The 20,108-nt window shown below is 52.0% G+C and overlaps 1 protein-coding gene across 5 annotated transcripts in view; it reads right to left on the bottom strand.

Annotated features, from left to right (window-relative positions):
* NDRG1 (N-myc downstream regulated 1) overlaps window positions 1-20,108 on the bottom strand; it is a 61,278-nt gene that overhangs the window by 17,043 nt on the left and 24,127 nt on the right. For all 5 annotated transcript variants that reach the window (XM_042254072.1, XM_042254075.1, XM_042254073.1 and 2 more), the window contains 5 exons: window positions 8,603-8,708; window positions 6,773-6,893; window positions 3,034-3,096; window positions 2,248-2,308; window positions 754-840 (listed from right to left, as the gene is read on the bottom strand). In XM_042254072.1, the coding sequence (XP_042110006.1) occupies window positions 754-840; window positions 2,248-2,308; window positions 3,034-3,096; window positions 6,773-6,893; window positions 8,603-8,708 (438 nt within the window). The remainder of the gene's footprint in view (window positions 1-753; window positions 841-2,247; window positions 2,309-3,033; window positions 3,097-6,772; window positions 6,894-8,602; window positions 8,709-20,108) is intronic.

Here is a 20,108-nt window from a genome sequence, read left to right as displayed (position 1 = left end):
CCTGCCCTGTGGAGCTTGGCTCCAGGTGGGCACCTGGCACCTGCTGATGGAGGCGGGGCCCGCGGTGAGCCCAGCTCAGGGGTGATCCGAGGACCCCAGAGTCCAAGGGGTCCTCTTTGGCCCCAGTTCTCTCACTGCCCGGCTCTGTGCAACCCTGGACAACATCCTAACCCTGCAACCCTCAGTTTCCTCCTCCATAAGATGGTCACAACAATCCCCACTCCTGGGGTGACTGAGGATTGAATGAGGTCATGCAGATATAGCCACAGAGCGTAGAAAGAGAACCTGATAAACACTCAACACATGTTAGCTAATTATTATTGGCGTAAAACTAAGTGGCATAAAATATATATTTTTTTAAATTAATCATATGTGGGTGACTGGGGTGGCAGACATTTGTCTTTTGTTTTGTTTGTCTTTTTAGTCTCAGCATCTTAATATAAACCCAACATATGCTACGTCCCCAGTAAACACATCTTAACCCAGGCTCTCCTTATCAAAGCTGGCTGGAGACCCACATCCCACTGGTGTTATTGACTTGGACAGTAGTGTCTTGTTGAAATCCGAATGGCACATGGCTGAGATCATGTTCACTATTCAAAGCCAAGCAGAGGAAAGCAGCCTTCTTTGCTGGGGATGGTGGAGGGGGGTGCAAGGAGAGGTTCCTTGCAGTCTGCCCTCCAGGCAGAGTTGGGCACACCTGCCCCTCTGCAGGCTGGGATACCCATGGCCGACCCAGGCCCCCAGGCTCACCTTGGAGGCAGCCCAGTCCATCCAGCCTTCCGCACACGGGTTCACGTTGATGAGCACAAGGCCCTCCACCATCTCGGGGTTGTTGAGCTGCAATTCAAGGCACAGGGTGAGAGAGACAACCCAGCCACAGGAGAGACTGTGAACTTTAAAATCAAACTAAAGACAGAGAAAAGTCCAAGAGGGTCCGTGTGGACCCCCAGAGCAGGCTGATGCTCTGGATGTGCCCCCCAACTTCCAAAACTGAGGTTCCAGCATAGCAGATACTACATGGGACTTCTGAGAGAGCGCAAAGAGGAAACCGTGGGAGGAGTCGAAGCACACAGACTTGGCAGACCTGCCTGGGACAAGTCACTTCACCCCGCGGCCCCTCAGCTTCCCCAGCTGTGAAATGGGCACATCACACCACGGAGGTCATAAATCAGACAAGGTACTCAGCTCTTCAGGAATCAGTAAGAATCCCCTTACTTCTCAGAGATAGAAATCTACGATAGAGTTGAGACTGTATTTTGTGGGCTCAGAGCCTAGACAGCCAGACCATTTTGTATTCATGCTAGCATTCCTAACCTCTAGAAAGTCCAGCAAATAATAGGCCATCAGATTACATATGGTTGAATACAATGTCTGGTCAGGATACAAAGGATCTGAGAGCCCCTGATGTGGACCCCGAGTAATGTCAGTGACGTTAACACACGCATCATGCTAACACACGCATCTCTGATTAGTTAAGCATCAGTCAGGGTCCAAGACTTTCCTGACTACAAAACCTATGCAGCTGTCACAAAGAAGGGCCACAACACAACACTCAGTGGTGTGAGGCCCTGGTCACAGTCAGGACGATGATAAAGCATCTGTCTAGTGAGGCGCTTCAGTGAAGGGGAAAGGGCCACTGCTGCGTACCTAGGGGCACAGCCCTCACATACCACGGGCATACAGAACTCTGGACCACACAGCCTCGTGCGAACTGTGGTTCTCCCTTGGGAAATGGAATTATGGTTCATTTCCTTTTCCCTTTTGTGATTTTTTTTTTCTTTATTTGTGGTTTTTCCAATTTTCTGCCTTAATCTTGAATTAATTTTATTTAAAACATATTTTTAAAAAATGTTTCTTGTTAACTAACAAGGACCTACTGCACAGCACACGGAACTCTGCTCAACATTATATGGCAGCCTGGATGGGAGGGGAGTTTGGGGGAGAATGGATACCTGTGTGTGTATGGCTGAGTCGCTTCCTGAAACTATTACAACATTGTTAATCAACTATACTCCAACAGGGGCTTCCCGAGTGGCTCAGATGGTAAAGAATCTGCCTGCAATGTGGGAAGTTCCCCTGGAGAAGGGGCTGGCTACCCAATCCAATACTCTTGCCTGGAAAATCCCTGGACAGAGGAGCCTGGCAGGGGCTATAGTCCATGATATTGCGAAAAGTCGGGCACGACTGAGCAACTAACACACTATACTCCAATACAAAATAGAAAGTTAAAGCAAGAAAACTCACAGCAAAGCGAGTGAGGATGTAGGCACCTGCTCCAGTTCCCATTCCAATGATGCTCTTCAGCCTAGAAGCAGAAATAAAAATTCACATCCCAGGCAGGGGAGCGATGTGAGGCCGTGCTGTCCTCGCCCCCTGCCCTGAGGAGCCCCATCTCTCCCAGCATCTGTCCTGGGCGTTCCCGAGGGTGGCTGGCACCACGCCGCCTTACGTGCCCTGGAGGGCCTGCGATGCCACGCACTCTGTAGCCTCACAGAAGACCACAACCTCGGGAAGACTCCTCCCCTCCCTTCACTCTGCTCCTGACCGCGGCCGGGCTCAGACAGCACCCGATGGTCGTTTACGGGAAGGCCGAGTCCCTGGACTGCCTCTCCGCACCCTTCAGCTGAATTTTGGGTTCTAAAATTTGGAAGGCAAGTGAACTGGGCAAGAACTCTGAGGTGTTATCATCACATGAAAGGCTCAAGGAAGAAGGAAATGAGCACTGAAGAAATAAGGGCCTGCAACCCATTCCAGAACATTCCACGGGGAAGAGAAAGCAATACGAGAAGAGAGGTGAGGAAAGGGTGGGTTGAGTGGCTGCCATCATGGGGTGGATTCCTCAGGGAGAAGAGCCCGACTTGCAAGAAGCACATCGGAGTAAAGAGACTGTGAGAAAGACACTGTCTGCAGAGTGTGACAAGCTGATTTCTTCCCCATCTTTAAACATTCACCTGGAGTTCAGTGATGGGGCCAGATCAAGGCCCCAGGAGAGACAGAAGCTCGAGGTCACCTTTCTCTGCAAGCTCTTACCCAAACTGCTGCAGGACTCCAGGGAGCATTTCAGCCAACTGGTCCATGGAGGGATACATGTACCTTGGGAGAAGGCACACAGAGGCGGTTAGCGAGAGCTCGGACCCCGGCAGAAATAAACAGTGCAAACCGGAACACACTTGAAGGGCAGGGACGGTGTGACAACCTGCCTTGTGCACCCAGACTCCTCAGTCTAGTCCCTCCGTGGCCCCTATTCCAGGTACCCCCACAGTGCATCAGCCTGTTCCTCTGAGCAAGGATGCTCTCCATCCTAATCCCCCCAAACCCTCTGCCTTGTAAAGTGGCCCTTTACAAACTGCTTCCTATGTCCCAGGTCCCACACTGAGCATTAGATGAGCATTGCAAACTCATCTGGCTTCCCAGGTGGCGCGGTGCTAAAGAATTCCGCCTGCCAATGCAGGAGACGTAAGAGATGCAGGTTTGGTCCCTGAGTCAGGAAGACCCCCTGGAGTAGGAAAAGGGCAACCCGCTCCAGTATTCTTGCCTGGAAAATTCCATGGGCAGAGGAGCCTGGTGGGCTACAGTCCATGGGGTCACAAAGAGTCAGACACGGCTGAACGACTGAGCACAGCACACAGGCTCATTTAATCTTTACAACAAATCGCTAAGGTTGCTATGGTTTCCTTTGTATAAAGATGATCAACATCACTGAAGCTAAGAGAAAAGTGACTTGGTTTCATAGATGAACAGGGACTTGGAGCTCAAAGGGTTTCAAAGGAGGTTCCCTGGCAGCCCTGCCGGGAAGTGTTCCTGATCTTACGGAAACCCCCTCTTAACTTCTCTCCCCAAGAGGTGCCCGGGACACAAGGTGGAGAACGCATACCACCCTGACGGGGTGGACACAGTGGGCTAATTCAGCATCAGGAAAGGAGGCCTGGAGAGTTCAAGGCACGAGACGCCTCGATTCACACATCCTTTGGGACCACAAACTTTGCCGACAGAGGGCTGGAGGAGCTCCCCTCTGTTCCAAACTGGCCCACAACAGCAGGTGCGCTGGAGGGTGATGGTGTGAGGGCTCACACTGGGGCGGTTAGGGAGCCTGCTCCACCTGACACAAAGAGCTGACTCACTGGAAAAGACCCTGAGGCTGGGGAAAACTGAGGGCAGGAGGAGAAGGGGGCGACAGAGGGCGAGATGGCTGGACTGCATCGCCGACTCGATGGACATGAGTTTGCGCAAACTCTGGGAGACAGTGGAGAACAGGGAAGCCTGGCGTGCTGCAGTCCTCAGGGGCCCAAAGAGTCAGACGCAACTTAGGACTGAGCAACAACAACAGCAGGGAGTCTGCCGGCCGCCTGGGTCTGACTTCAGGGCCAGGGCGTCCCCTCTGCCGGATGCAGGAAGCAACAGAGGCTCCCATCACCAGCTCCTCAGCAGGGCCCGGAAGGGATCTCTTGCTCCCACTGTGCCCGCCTTTCCAACGGCGACACGAGTGGTCCAACCCCCAGCCCCACGCGGAGCCACTTTCCCACCTGGCTCCTTCCTCTCAACCAGCAGCAACCCTATCCACCATGTCACGCTGAACCCAGGTTCTCCTTCCCAATCATCTCCCATTTCTAGGCTGGCTCTGCCTCCCCAGAGCTCCATGCCCACACTTACTCAGGAGGCCCCCACGTGCAGGAAGCTGACTCCAGTGGCAGGAGGACCAGCCAGGCACCCCCCGCCCCCCATCCCTGCTTTGCCAACTCAGCCTTGGGATGAAGGGCGTGTACCCTGGAGGACTGAGGAGACCCCCATCCACAAGAGGCAGACAGGAGCCGGACCCACTCCACCCCCCACCAAGCCAAAGGTTGGAATCGCATGGTGACTTTGGGGAACAAAGACCCGGCACCTTAAACCCTAGGTCAACTGAATAAAAATTCCTGGGAGTGGAGTCAGGGTTTCAGAATATTTTTAAAATGTCCCCATCAGGAGCTAAGAGCCACTGGGTCACCCTAACTCTTTCAATCTGGCCAAGCAAAGATATGCTGACAGACCTTTGTCTTCATCTGCTGCTTTACTAAGTTTATAACGTGTATGTTATATCTCTGGGTGTCCCTTCCCTTCCTCTCTGAGAAAGAGTAATGATTTAGGATAAATCGGTGGATACATGTATGTGTATGGCTAAGTCTCTTCACTGTCCACCTGAAACTATCACGACATTGTTAATCAGCTATACCCCAGTACAAAATAAATAGTTTAAAATAAAATAGAATAATCTGAAATACGATGAATATATGTAGATGTATAACTGAATCACTGTGCTGTACATCAGACACTAAGTCACTCAGTCGTGTCTGACTCTCTGCGGCCGCATGGACTGTAGCCCACCAGGCTCCTCTTGCCATGGGATTCTCCAGGCAAGAACACTGGAGTGGGTAGCCATTCCCTTCTCCAGGGGATCTTTCCAACCCAGGAATCGAACCCGGGTCTCCTGCAATACAGACAGAATCTTTACAATCTACGCCACCAGGGAAGCCCCAACACAATACTATAAATCATCTGTGCTTAGTTGCTCAATCATTTCTGGCTCTTTGAGACCCCATGGACCATAGCCCACCAGGCTCCTATGTCCATGGGATTTCCAAGGCAAGAATACTGGAGTGGGTTGCCACTTCCTTCTCTAGGGGATCTTGCCAAACCAGGGATTGAAACTGCGTCTCTAGCATCTCTTGCATTGGCAAGCGGATTCTTTAACACTGTGCCACCTGGGACGTCCTGCAAATCAACTATACTCCAACGAATTTTTTTTTTTTTTCAGTTAAAAAAAAAACAAACAAAAAGAAAGAAAGAAAAGGATAATTCAGAACAGTAACCAAAAAAACGAGATCTTTTTGTGGAGACCAAGAAGGCCTTTTCTGGGAGACTTTAAATCCAAGAACCTGTTCCCACCTTGGTTCGATCACACCGTGGCAGGATTCTGCCTCTCCTGTGTGACCCTGACTGGCCGGTACATTCATTAAGCCTGGCCTCAGTTTCACAGCCAGAACTGAAAGGCTGTGCCAGTCATACACTGCGGGGGAGCAGGAACTGTAGACACCCACGAATAAGGTAGCCGGATGTTCCCAAGAGGGGATGAGCCTTAGATTCAGCAGGCTGGGCTCAAACCCGATCAACCCCCTCCTCCAGATAAAACAGTCACACAGCCTTGAGCAAGGCAGTCAACGCCTCCATGCCTCAGTTTCTCCTTCTAGCGAATGGAGCTAGCAGCACCAGTTATATAAGGATTAAATGCAAATAACATTTGCAAATAAAGATGATTAAGCCTGGTCACAGGATGTACTTCATCAATATTACTTCCAACAATGATCTCCCTTTTTCTGCCCAACTTTCTAGTTCTCTCTGCTAACCGTTTCATCTTGTCAAGAACCCCTCCCACTTCAGTTCTGTCTCGATCACAAACACCTATTAAAAAGTCAGCGTAAACGGGCTGCTGTGAGGCCGGGGACAGGGTGTCCAGAGCGGTGGGGGATGGGAGTTAGTGTATGATGCTTGTGGGGCTTCAGTTCTGGCTCATAAAAAAGTCCTGGAGATGATGGTGGTGATGGCTATACCACAGTGTGAATGTGCTTAATGTCAATACACTGAAAAATGGTTAAACACAGTAAATGTAAGTTATATAACTGCTATCATAATGAAAAAGAAAGAAGTTAAAACCTAAGGACTCCCCCCACCGCCTGTTTCCACCCTGCACGGCTTTCCTGCCTCCCTCCCGGGGCCCAAGGCTCCCTGCTCTTACCCCGTGGGGAAGGACGCAGCGCCGTCCTGCTGGCCGGGGGCGTCCACGTGGCAGACGGCAAAGTGCTGGGTGATCTCCTGCATGTCCTCGGAGTTGAAGAGAGGGTTGTAGCAGGTTTTGTCTGGAGAAGAGGCAGGCGAGAGAGCAGAGGAAGAAGTTAGGAGAGAATGAAGTCTGTGTCAGTTCTGTTTCACGCCTACACGGCAGATGGAAGGAACTTTCAAGAATGGTCACGTTTTCTTTCCCACTGTCCTCTGCAGATAAAAGGCTAGAAGCCCGCACACCGCAGTGAAGAGTAGCCCCGCTCTCTGCAACTAGAGAAAGCCTGCACAGAGCAACGAAGACCCAGCAGAGCCAATAAATAAAATTTTTTAAAAAAGGACCTAGCTTGGGATCTGGTACAGATGGTTATGGCTATGCAGAAGACATGTTGGAAAAGAAGAGATTGATAGAAGAGGAATGAGAGTGAAGGAGGAAAACAGTTTTCGGTGACCGACATCATTCCTAGCCTCAAGGTACTAAGAAGCTATAGCCGGGAAAAAAATGTCAGTCAGGCAGTCTGCTGATCAAGAATTGAGCAAACACCTAGCTTGCAACACACACTAGACTAGGAAGGCCTATACTTTCCTCCCTAATCGTCACAGTACCATTTCTGCTTTCTGTAACGGTAATATTAAGCTGATCTTATTCCGGGCCCCCTCCATCAGTAAAAAGCCCACCTTTGGTAGCACTTCCTGGTAATCATAAGAATCCACAGTCTAAACATTCACAGCAGCAGCACGCAGAATAGTCAAAAGGTGGGAGCAGGGCAAATGCCCAACAGCTCAGAACAGATAAGTAATCCATGACAGGTCCACACCTCGTGGTCTCATTCAGAGAACAGTACTAATACATGGTACAATGTGGACAAATTACGAAAAAAAAGCCAGACAGGAAGACCACATTTTGTGTGATTCCACTGATTAAAAAATGTCCAAAATAAGCAGATCTTAGAGATAGAAAGTAGACTAGTGGTGGCCAGGGGTTGGAGGGTATGGGAGATTGGGAGGGTGACAGATAAAAGGACAGGCTTCCCTGGGGGCTCAGACAGTAAAGAACTTGCTTGCAATGCAGGAGTCCCAGGTTCAGTCCCTGAGTCAGGAAGATCCCCTGGAGCAAAGAATAGCTACCCACTCCAATATTCTCACTTGAAGAATTCCATGGACAGACGGTATAGTCTAGGGGGTCACAAAGAGTCAGACGTGACTGAGCAACTAACACTTTCACTTCACTTTTCAAAACTGCTCTAAAACGGTGTTGGTGGTTACACAATCCTGTGAAAATATTAAAATCTACAGCTTGCTTTCGTTAAAAGCAGTCCCTGTCACACAGACTGACGCAGAGGGTTCCCAGCCTCTCCAGGCCCCTGGGCAGCACACTCCAGGCTTGTCCAGTCTGTAGCAAGAATTCTTCCCAGAACATCTCTAGGAAGTCCCCTGCATGCTAAGTTGCTTCAGTCGTGTCCAACTCTTTGCGACCCCATGGACTATAGTCCTTAGGCTCCTCTGTCCATGGGATTCTCCAGGCAAGAATACTGGACAGGGTTGCTACTTCCTGCTCCAGGGAATCTTCCCAACCCACGGACGGAACCTGCATCTCATGAGGTCTCCTGCATTGGCAGGTGGGTTCTTTGTCACTAGCACTACCCGTAGTGAGAGTTCTTCCCAGAATAGCTCCAGGAAGTCCCAGCAAAAGAGAAAGAGCTGGACGCCCCCACATCCACCCTTCCTAGCTGACCGTGTCCCCCAGCCCTGGCAGGAGCTGGCTCACCCAGAACTCCTCGGAACTTACGGTTCATCCCAATGTCGTGGTAGGTCAGGATGACGGGCCGGTTCCCCTTGGGGGTCCCACACAGCGTGACGTGAATGGAGCCATGCAAAGTCTCGATGTCCTGCTCCTGGGGAGAGAACAGACAGACCGGCCTGTCACGTGGGACCCAAAGCCATGGTGTGGCTGTAATTACTGACTACAGACACCCAGAGCATGCCATTGCGGTTTGCAGAAGCTTCTCATTTGGTCCTGGGCTTTGAGTGGCAGAGCTCTCTCGTCACAGAAATCACTCGCAGAAGCAGAGATGGATGAGGGGTGACCACAGAAACCCACCCCTCCCATCCCTTGTGGTCAGTGGTCGCCAATCTGAAGACCTTGACTCAAAAATAAAGAAATACACCCAAATTCTCAGGTTCCACCTTGAGAGCGGAAAAGCTCATTATCTGTGCTTTTAGCAAAAACTCTCTCCCTTCTCCATCCATCCCTGGCTGAGTGATGCAAGGTCTCACAAGGCTTCCTCTTTGAAGATGCCTGAAGCATCTCCTGGGCTTTACCCTGCTTCTATGAAATAGGAATAATAATAGAGCCTCCTAGGGAGGGTGAGTGCTTTACAGGGGATGATACTGGGTGTATCAGGCTCCCTCCTAGTGCCCAGGCCCGCCCTCAGCACAGGGGTCCCAGCCTTATGCCCCCCAAAAAACGAGTCCCTCAATTCCCCAGCCCTCTCTTCCTCTGAGTGCTTGCATTACAAGAGCTGGAAAAATCCACAGAGGATGCAGTATGGTCCGGCCCCCACTGGGGGCCACAGGTCATCTGCCAGGCCCAGCCCTGGCTCTAAAGCCACCGTGGGAACAATGGTTCATTGTGGGGGCCGCATTCTCCATTGTCTCTTCAGCTGACCCACATGGTGCCCTCTAAAAATAGGCCAGGCCGGGCAGTGTCCCCACTGGCTTGGGGCATCAGGGTTCAAACCCAAGCTCGGCCTTTTCCCAAGCCCTCTGAGACCCTGGAGATCCATCTATAAGACAGGAGGGAGCCACCCACCCTGGGTTCCTCAGCAGAGGAGATAACCTTAGACAAGGAAACAGCGCCAGGTGAGAGGGGGCTGTCCCGGACAGGACTCAGGGCAGAGGAGTTAACGTCCTCTTCCTTGTCGCAGCTTCTCCAGTGGCACAAATCTGCTTCTTAGCCACCTCCCCAAATGGCCTGCAGGTTTCCACGGAGAAAGGGTGACTCTGCCCTGCACAGGGTCTGGCCTGGAGGAGGTGCTTAGAGATTTACGCAAAGGAGGTCAATCCAGTCAATTCTAAAGGAAATCAACCCTGAGTATTCATTGGAAGGACTGATGCTGAACCTGAAGCTCCAATACTTTGACCACCTGACACAAACAGTTGACTCACTGGAAAAGACCCTGATGCTGGGAAAGACTGATGCTTGGAAAGGGCAGGAGGAGAAGAGGGTGACAGAGGATAAGATGGTGAGACGGAATCACTGACTCAATGGACATGAGTTTGAGCAAACTCCAAGAGATAGTGAAGGACAGGGAAGCCTGACGTGCTGCAGTCGATGGGGTCCCAAAGAGCTGGGCATGGCTGAGCAACTAAACTGAACTGAACCGTAGCCAAGGGTGGACAGAAGATTCAGTTCTGGCTAACGAGATGTCAGCAGAAGTTTCTGGGGCTTTGAGGAGAAACTTTTTTTAAAGAGTCAGACTTGGCCTTCTGAGTTTTTCCTTTCACCCGTCTGCCTGCCTACTACTTGGAACACGGATGTGATGCTTGGGGATTCAGCAGCCATCTTATGAGCTTAAGGACAAAAGCACCATGCTCAGGATGACAGAGCAGGAAGCTGGAAGAAGTCTGAGACGGGTGACATTTGTAGTCTGCTGTACTAGTCCTCTCGGTCAGCACAAATATCAAACCTTACCCTGTTTAGGGCACTGTGTGCTGGATGACATTAATGCCAATGCTACACTCACCCTGTGACCCTGGCCAAGTTACCAGACTTCTCTGAGAATTCCTTCCCTCGGCCATAAACTGAAGTCAATAACAAACCCATCTGCTTATGGAGATGCTCCTGAGACTAAAAGCGTGGTAGGCACTGCACATTGCAACGTCTCCCTGCAGGCTGGCTGTTCCAGTTGCCTCCCCAGAGACAATTACTGTCAAGCTACAAAGACCAGCTCCCAGGGTTTAAATCAACTGGCTGGATGATCTAGGAGAGCTCTGAGATCTGCTGCAGCCACCTCCCTCCATAATCCGCCTGCTCAGCAGGCCCTGGGGAGACACTGAGCGTGCTGGACTCAAAGAGGATGACACACTTTTCCAGGCTTTAAGTCAGCTGGTGCGCTAAGCTACCCCTCCCCTCAGTCTAGCAAGCCTCGGTCAAGGCATGGCCTGCGGATGGAGGGCACCCTTGGGAACAACAGGCAAAGAAAGCTGGTTTGGGGCTCATAAGATGCAGCATTAAGTCTAGGCTTGTTGAGGCAAGAAAGCCAGATCATGAGAACAGAGGCTCAGGAGAAAATGCCTGGGCTGGCCCCACCACCATCTTTTTGTGAAATAAGGTACCCTCCCCTCATCTTCCTGGTCCCCTGCCTGGGCGCACAGTGGGGACGGGTGGGGCTGCCTGAGCCACTGATCTCGCCCTGCCCACTGGGTAAGGAGCACGTGAGTTATGAAGACTGACAGGGGAGGGGTGCACTGAGGAAGGAACGCAATCGTATTTGCACAGAAGGACACCATCCACTTCTGGGAAAGCTCTAAAAAGCCAGGTCTGGACCCTGTGCTCCTAGGACAGCCATTTCACAGAGGACAAAAGCCAGTCCCAGGGGCTGAAGCCTAGCACCCAAAGGTACACAGCTGCAGGTCGTTGACTGAAGATTCTGAACAGACCCCTGGGCTTCTAAGTCTTGATCTCTGGCCCACTGGGACATCTAGAAGAGAAGGAGATCTCACAGAGGTCATGCCCCCTCCATTTCTCAGCTTTCTTCAATGTTGTCATCACATCGAGAAGCAGTCAAGAAGTCACAGTCAGGAAATGATCTGCAGTGGGTGAAAGGGCGACGGCCTGGGAATTCAGCTGGAGTCTCCAAGGAGGACAGCCTCTCTTGGATTACAGAAAGAGGAAGCGGGGAAGAAGGGCCATCCATGGAGCACAGGAAGGGACTTCCCTCATGGTCCAGTGGATAAGAATCTGCCTGCCAAAGCAAGGGACGAGCGTTTGACCCCTAGTCCCAGAGGATCTCATGTGCCAGAGGGCAGAGAAGCCCGTGTGCCGAAACTACAGAAGCCTACAAGGAGGAGCAGCCCCTGCCTGCCTCAACTGGAGAGAGCCTGCGTGCAGCAAGGAAGCCCTAGCGCAACCAAAAACGTAGGATCAGTTCAGTTCAGCCACTCAGTCATGTCTGACTCTTTGCGACCCCATGGACTGCAGCACGCCAGGCTTCCCTGTCCATCACCAACTCCTGGAATGTGCTCAAACTCATGTCCATCGAGTTGGTGATGCCATCCAGCCAGATGATACGTAAAGCAAAAAAGATTCTAACACATCTCTTTTCAAAAACATAGTCAAACAGAATCCTTGGAGTTGGTTCTTGGACATGAGTGTGCCTTCTCTCCAGATTGCTGGACTCCTGAATAAAGTAACCTTTCCTTTTCAACCAACCCTTGTCTCTCGATGATTGGCTTTGGAATGGCAAGCAGCCGAACCCAGGGTGCCGAACCTGTCTTCAGTTAACAGCATCACAGCAGATTTTTAAGAATTGATTTACTGCTCTGTTGCTCTCCTATTCTCCCCAATATTCAGAAGTTAGAAACATAAATTAATTTTAAAAATAGCTTATGTAGTCACTAAAAGAAAAAAAAAGATCCTAATGCATCTTTAAAAAAAAAAAAAAACAGGAGGCGTGCGTGCTGAGTCTGAAGCAGTGACAGTGAGACTGTCATGACCCCTTGGGGACCGTGCTTCTGCCCCCATTGTTACAGATGAGAAGATGGAGCCCCTGGGAGGTCAGGCGATGGGCTGAAGACACAGGGCTACCAGAGGCAGAGCTGACCCGCACCCGCCCTGTCCAGGACACCTATTTATTCCTCAGGACCAGGAGATGGGCGTGTACACGAGGTCAGTCTGATGGCCTGGGCTGGACAGACCTGGCGAGCCGATCGGAGCCCCACCACGGGGCTGCTGGCAGGCGAGGCGTTCCCCACCCCTCCACCAGGACAGTGTTCCCAGGAAACCTGGGAGGAGGGCAGAGAGGTTAAGCCTCACTTGGCGCTGACCCAGATGCGTGCCACCGCCATCTGTCATGCTCGGTCTCAGCGGCTTCCTCGGAAGTGAGGCTAGGGGCAGGCAGGGACGGGAAATGGTGGGTTGAGGATTTCCAAGCCTCTGAGTTCTGCCCACCTTCAGTCAGGGGGCAGGAAAACAAGAAGCAATTGTGTGCAAAGAAAGACATTCATAAAAGGTCACCGTTTCCATTTTCCCTGTGAGTTGATCTGCTTCCAAGAGATGGGGGGGCGGAAGTCAACGTCCCTACAGGCGGGAATCAGACACCCCCCACCCCTCCGCAGGCCCAGCTCCACCAGACTGGGAGCTCCAGAGTAGAAGCGAGACCCCAGGAGACCCTCCAGCCCCCACCCCTCCTGCCCAGCCTCCTCCATCCCCTCCACCCCCAGGCCCTGCGGGTAACATCAGCTCATTGCCCGGAGATCCCTGGTGAGCACACAAACACAGATTCCCATGGAAACCACATCAAATCAAACCATCCAAATAACTAAAGATCCAGGTGGAAGGAATTAGAAAGAGCAAATCCACCAAGAGGGGCCAAAGGAAGTGACCCAGCCCCTGGGCGTGGGGAGCTACAAGCAGTGAGCTGAGATCTGCCTGCCCCCACCAGCTCGAAGGACTGAGTCAGGCTTTGCCATCTAGCTTATCATTGTGTGACCCTAGGCAAATCCCTTACACCCTCTCTGACCCTGTCCTTTCAATGAGGATGCCAACAATACCTCTTGTAAAGGACTGTTTTGAGGGTTAAGTGAGATGATGCAGGAAAAGAGGTCAGCACAGTGTGTGACATACAGCTAGTGCTCGAGACGTCAGCTCTTACAGCACCCGAATAGACAGAGGGACCACCTTTAAGACTATCGCAGTAGTACTCTCTGACCAGTTTCTTAACATCTCCAACACTGGTCTCTTACCTGCAAAGGAAAGGTCACTTCTCACCTTAGCAAGAAAGCCCTGAGACAATGGGCGGACACACCAATACCCCCCATCAGGGGCTTTCCACAAAGCCTCCCCACCTGCAGCAGAAGGGGCAGGTCTAGATCATTAAGAATCTGCCAGCTCTGATAGTCCCAGATTCTAGAATTCTAGCCAAAGAAAATAAACCAGAACTCAAAATACTTCCACTTTCCCTACTCATCAAATTTGCAAACACTACTGCTTAGGCTGATGCCAGAACCTTCTCTGCCAAGCCAGATCAAACCACTTCCTTCCTGCAGCCCCAGCACCCCAGGCCAGCAGCCCACCCAGCTCCATGCTCTGAGGGCATCAAATCTCAAGAACTGCCGGCAGAACATCACATGCCTGGCTGGGCACCCATCGACCTGCCCTAAAACAGCACCCTGGACAGAACAAACTGCCCATTTGAGGTGACATCAGCCAGGATGAGATAAGGCCCAGATGCCATCTGCTCTGGAGGCTAAGCCGTCTCCTGAGACAGCAGCCCTGAGGCTATTTCTCACTGAGGACCTCTGGGCTAACTGTATGTATTTTGATTTGCGCACACACATACACACAAAGTTCTTGACCACTTTGGGAAAGGAAACGAGTCTGCCCCCATTTAGTTAAAATGCTGAAGAACCAAATATTCTTGAAAAATAACACTGGCTGCTTTGGGACACTCACAGTGAAGAAGAGCAGCCTCCTTTAACTCAGCCCCCAAGATCTGCCCAGAAGGGACTGCATTCCATGAGCCTTAAGGACCAACTAAATGAACACGTAAAAGTGGACTGCTGTTAAGGCACGTCGATGGTCCAGTCCTTACATCAGGACCCCGTCCAGGGTTTAAACATAAACCCACAGGAGCACTGTTTGGATTAGCTACCTGGACAGGTCTTTTCTGATAAAAAATTGCAAAGGTGTACTGACACCTAGTCCATGAAACGTAGATTGGCCATTCTAGGGGTTAGTCCTGCAGTACATGTCCTGGTTGACAGAGTCGATCTGGGGCAGTTGGGTTCAATGGGGCCCCTTTACAGCTCTTGGCCATGGGAAAGCCTCGGTTTCCTCATCTGTCAGGCAGGCATGAGGGTGCAAGTCCCAAAAGATTCCAACAAAAGAGCCTGGGAAAGCCTGGGTCTGGCCTAGTTCATCAGAGAAGCTGAAGCCCACCGCAGGCAGGAGCCCCCGTGTGAACCTGAGGTCAGGGTGTGCAGGCGAGTCCCTGGGCTCGGACGCCCATTAGCTACCCTTGAGCAAGCTGCTGTCAGTCTCTGCTCCTGGCGCTGTGAGCTGTAACCCGTCAGGACCCAGAGAACATCAGCCTTTACAGTACGATGCATCTTCTGAAGGATGCCCTTCAGAAGTGACTCACACCCACGGTTTTAGAGACTGCTGGAAATCTGCGGGAAACCTTCATAAACATCGTGAGTCAACCGGATGCAGGAGCCAAATCCAAATGAATACAGTTTTATCCAAAGATCTTTTCGGAAGCAACCTTGACAAAGCATCACTTGGTACTTGGGTTTAGCTCAGATATTGTGGGTGCCCCACTCCACCCCACCTCGGCTTCTAAGGACTCAGGAGGAGTGGCTGCAGTCTCAGCTTTATCCCCAATCCCCCTGCCCCATGACCTCAGGCAAGTGACTGAACCTCTGTGCACTCAGGCTGTCCATCTGTCAGAAGCAGACGGGGTTCGTTGTGAGCAGCAGGAACGCCAAACGGGCAGCTCACTCAGGGCGGTGCTGAGCAATATACTCCTTTAGAACTGACTTCCCTGGAAATGGGGTCACTGCCTGTCACACTCGCCCCTGTATCCCCAGTGCTGAACATGATGCCAGGCACAAAGCAGGCGTTTGTGAAAGGGACAAAGGCAAGCACAGTTGGAAAAATGCCTCCAGCTCCCAGGAGAGCTCTGGGATCCAGTGGGAGGGCTCGGCCCAGGCTGGTGACCCTCACCCTGCCTCCCCGGCCCCTTGCCCAGGCTTTCATCCTCTGCGGTCTTCAGGTCCTCACTCTGCTGATGTCCAGAGGATGTAGAACCCCACCCCGACCCTGCCTAGCCACCCTCAGGTCCACTGGTGCGGACGGGTGGGTGCAGATGGGTGGGTGCCCACGGGTGGGTGCAGACGGGTAGGCATCTACCCTTGTTCTCCGCTCTGCCTCCCACCTGTGCCAGGGACGGGAGCAAGTGGCAGAGCTCTGCAAACGGTCTCGCGTGACACAAAAGTGACAAATTATCTTCACAGGGAACAGGTAAACTACGTCTTTGAGGTTCCTCCATGACCAAAATTTTAGAAATCTATGGCCCACAAAGAGGTCAAACCGGTCCCTCCTAAAGGAAATCAACCCTAAATATTCATTGGAAAGACTGATGCTGAAGCTGAAGCTCCAATATTTTGACCATCTGATGCGAAGAGCCAACTCACTGCAAAAGACCCCGATGCTGGGAAAAGACTGAGGGCAGGAGGGGAAGGTGTTGACAGAGGATAAGACGGTTGGATGGCATCATTGACTCAATGGAGCTGAGTTTGAGCAAACTCCAGGAGATAGTGAAGGACAGGGAAGCCTGGTGTGCTGCAGTCCATGGGGTCGCAATGAGTCAGACACCACTTAGCGAATGAACAACTAAAACAATAACCAGAGGACCCAATAATTTCACTTTTGGGTACGTACGCAAAAGGACTGAAAGCAGAGTCATGAACGGATGCTGGACACCTGTGTTCACAGCAACACTAATCACGACACGCAAAGGATGGAGGAAGCAACCCAAATGTCCACCGGTGGATAAAAGGATAAGCAAGATGCAGCCTAGACATAAAACAGAGCAGTAGGACTCAGGCTTAGAAAGCGATGGTGTGCTGGCACTGGCTACAGAATGGACGTTACATTAAGTGAAACAAGCTCACCACAAAGGACAAACCCTGCGTGATGCCACTTACATGGGGTACTGAGAGTAGCTGAACTCCTAGAAACAGGAAGCAGAATGCTGGCTGTCAGAAGATGCAGGGAGGGGGATGGGGAATTAGTATTTCACGGGGACAGAGTTACAGTTTTGCAAGATGGAAAGAGTTCTGGGGACTTCCCTGGTGGTTCAGGGGCTAAGACTCCATACTCCACCCTCCCAATACAGGGGGCCTGAGTTTGATACCTGAGTCAGGGAACTAGACCCCATGTCACAACTAGGAGTTTGCGTGCTGCAACTAAGACCCAGCATAGCCAAAGTCCATGGGATTTTTCAGGCGCGAATACTGGGTGGGTTGCCATTTCCTCCTCCAGGGGATCTTCCCTACCCAGGGATCGAACCAACGTCTATTACATCTTAAACAAATAAATATTTAAGAAAAAAAAATGGGAAGAGTTCTGGGGGTTGCCAAGGGGTAGGAGGTGGGGTGAGGGATGGAATGGGAGTTTGGGGTGAGTAGATGTATACGATTGTGTATATAATGGATAAACAGCAAGGTCCTACCATATACCGTATAGGGAACTATATTCAATATCTTGAGCGAAAGCATAATGGAGAGGGAAAGAAAGTGAAAGTCACTAAGTTGTGTCTGACTCTTTGTGACCCCAAGGACTATACAGTCCATGGAATTCTCCAGGCCAGAATACTGGAGTGGGTAGCCTTTCCCTTCTCCAGGGGATCTTCCCAATCCAGGGATCAAATCCAGGTCTCCTGCATTGCAGGCAGATTCTTTACCAGCTAAGGCACCAGGGAAGCCCAAGAATACTGGAGTGGGTTGCCATTTCCTCCTCCAGGGGATCGTCCCAACCACACATCTCCTGTATTATAGGAGGAGTCTTTGCAGCTAAGCCATCGGAGAACCCCTACGTTACATATGTATTTCAACACAAAGAAACAGTTGGAAAAACCGGGTGTGTTATTGGGCCAGCACTGACTGGGAAACATCACACCAGGTTCCCTCTACACAAGCTGGAGTCTAGGTCCCCATGTGGCAGATGGGGAAACTGAGGCCTGAGGGAGGTGATGCACCTGCTCTGGGCCAGGCACCCAGGAAAAGGCAAGCCTGGCTCTCGAATACGCCGAGTCTGGTGACTCTGTGGCCTTGACCCTGGGGGAGACGGACATCACAGGGCTGCAGGAAGACAAAACCACAGACCTGATGGCTGCTTCCTGCAGAAGGCGGGGACAGGGACAAGAGCTGCCATTTCAGTGACAGAAAAAGTAGATTCATCTCCCTGCCCAGGGCCCCGCCCAGCCCAGCCCAGCCCTGAATGATCAGCTAGATTCTGGGACTGCCGCCCCAGCCCCACGGCCCTCGGAGCCCACCAGACAGCCAGGGCCACGGCTGCCGTAGCTGTTGCATCTTTCCAGCCTTTCCACCCTGGGACCCTATTTTCACGATGGTGGGAAATGGCCAGATGAGGATCGGATGTCATCCCTGTTAGCTCCCCCACCGCACAGCATTGCACAAGCGATGCCCCTCTCTCTGTCCTTCAGTTTCTCCAGCTGTAGAAGGAGGGTCTGGATGAGCTAAACCCGGGGTGCCTGGGGACAGTCTATCTACCTTCCACTGTCCCTGGTGCCCCCATGTGCCCAGTGTCCCGACACAGAGACCAGTGGACGGAGCTCTGACCTGAGGGTGGGGCAGACAGAGACCTCGGCCTGTGGACCACACAGTAAGAGCACAAGCTCCCTCTCTGCTTAGACAGATTTGGGAGTGATGCCCAGTCCCACCCTCCAGCCTCAGTTTCCCCATCTGAGCGATGGGGATAATGGCACTTCTGCTTATGCTATTGTTGAGGTGTTAAGTGAGATACTGGCTGGGGAGCCCTTAGTAGAGGGCCTGGCTCACAGGAAGCATCGCTAAGCCAGCGGCATCAGGCGATGCAGAACAGGAGGCTCTCAAAGCTGGGAGAGAGAAGGCCTGGGGTCTGGTGCCTTCCTCTCACTGCAGGGGGACCTCAGGCAACTGACCAGCCTCGATTCTCCTCTTAAACCAGTGCTATAAAGAGCATGACCGGAGGCCATGTCCCATGAGACCATGCGCTCCTTGAGGACCAAGGGCTGTGTACTGGGTGCTAAAGCAGCCAGTGAAGTGAGGGGTTCAGGCCCCCCACCCTTTGATGGCCTAGAAGGGCAGGGAGCTGATAGTCTGCATCACAGTGGGACAAAAGAACCAGACACAGTGGGTGATGGTGCGGGTGCGTGACTAGCCTTTGTCCCAGGGCCTGAGTTACTCACAGCCTCCACTCCTGGCTCAAGTCTCAGACCCTAGGGAGCAGCCCCACTCATCCCATGGCCTTCTCTAGGTTCCTCTGCACAAAAGGTGGGCTGAGCCCACCAGGTGGCCCAGCTTCCAGCTCTAGAGGGGCTGCAGATTCAGCCAAGACCACCCTGCTGATGTTCCCACCCGCAATGACCCCAGAGGAGAAAGTGTGCCTGGAAGTCTATCACATTTCCTCCCATTCCCCAGGTACCTGTGCTGGAGGGAGCTGGTGGCTCAGGAGGTCCCCAGACCCCGGAGTCTAACGGTCACCTCCACACATCCATCCATGCCTGTAACCTGCATTCTTGCAGAGAGCATGGCCTCTGCTTCCTGAGCAGTAAACACAGCCCTGAACAGCCCTTGAGTCTGAGTTACATCCAGGAGAGAGGGGAACATGAAATCCGGGGGGAGGGGGGGCCCTGGCTGTGTGACTTGGAGGCACTGCTCATCTGTAATAAGACGATAGCAGAACCCCCCTGCCCCCACCAGGGCTCTTATGAAGAGTAAGTGAACGTATTTGATTAAATAAGGGCAGGGTGCTTAGAACAGTGCTTGGCACACAGTTAGGACTCAAAAGCATCCATTCTTACAGCTGTGTTACAGACGGCGGGTAACAGGCTCAGAAGTTCTGAGTAATTTGCTCAAGGGCACATACCTTGAAAAGGTCAGCTAGAATTAAACCCGGTTGACCTGACTCAGAAAGGGTGGAGGGAAAGATGCTTTTGTTCAGGATGCCACGATGTCTCAGTTGCAACCTGACTGTGGCAAGTCTCACTATCTGGGTAGCTTAGTTTCTTCATTCATAAAATGGGGAGATGCCAGCCCTGGTCTGGGCACATCCACTGCAGAGGTACCGAGAGGCTGGGACAGCAGCGATGCTGTAAACCAGGCTGATGAGTCAGGGAGGTGCTCCTGAAGGATGCGAGTGTATCTCCAGACTCAGCTGCTCTTAACCACAAACTCCTAGGGTGGAAATGACCTGTCCCGGCCCAAGCTGTCCCTGTGGCCTGCCCCAGACACCCATTGACAGCGAGAGAGGCTCGAGGGCCCCAGGCTGGAAGGACCTCCCTCATGCA

This window comes from Ovis aries, chromosome 9 (genome assembly GCF_016772045.2).
Source record: "Ovis aries strain OAR_USU_Benz2616 breed Rambouillet chromosome 9, ARS-UI_Ramb_v3.0, whole genome shotgun sequence".
In the NCBI taxonomy this organism is placed as follows: Eukaryota; Metazoa; Chordata; class Mammalia; order Artiodactyla; family Bovidae; genus Ovis; species Ovis aries.
Note: the sequence above shows the minus strand (reverse complement) of the source record. Positions and strands in the feature narration are given on the sequence as shown.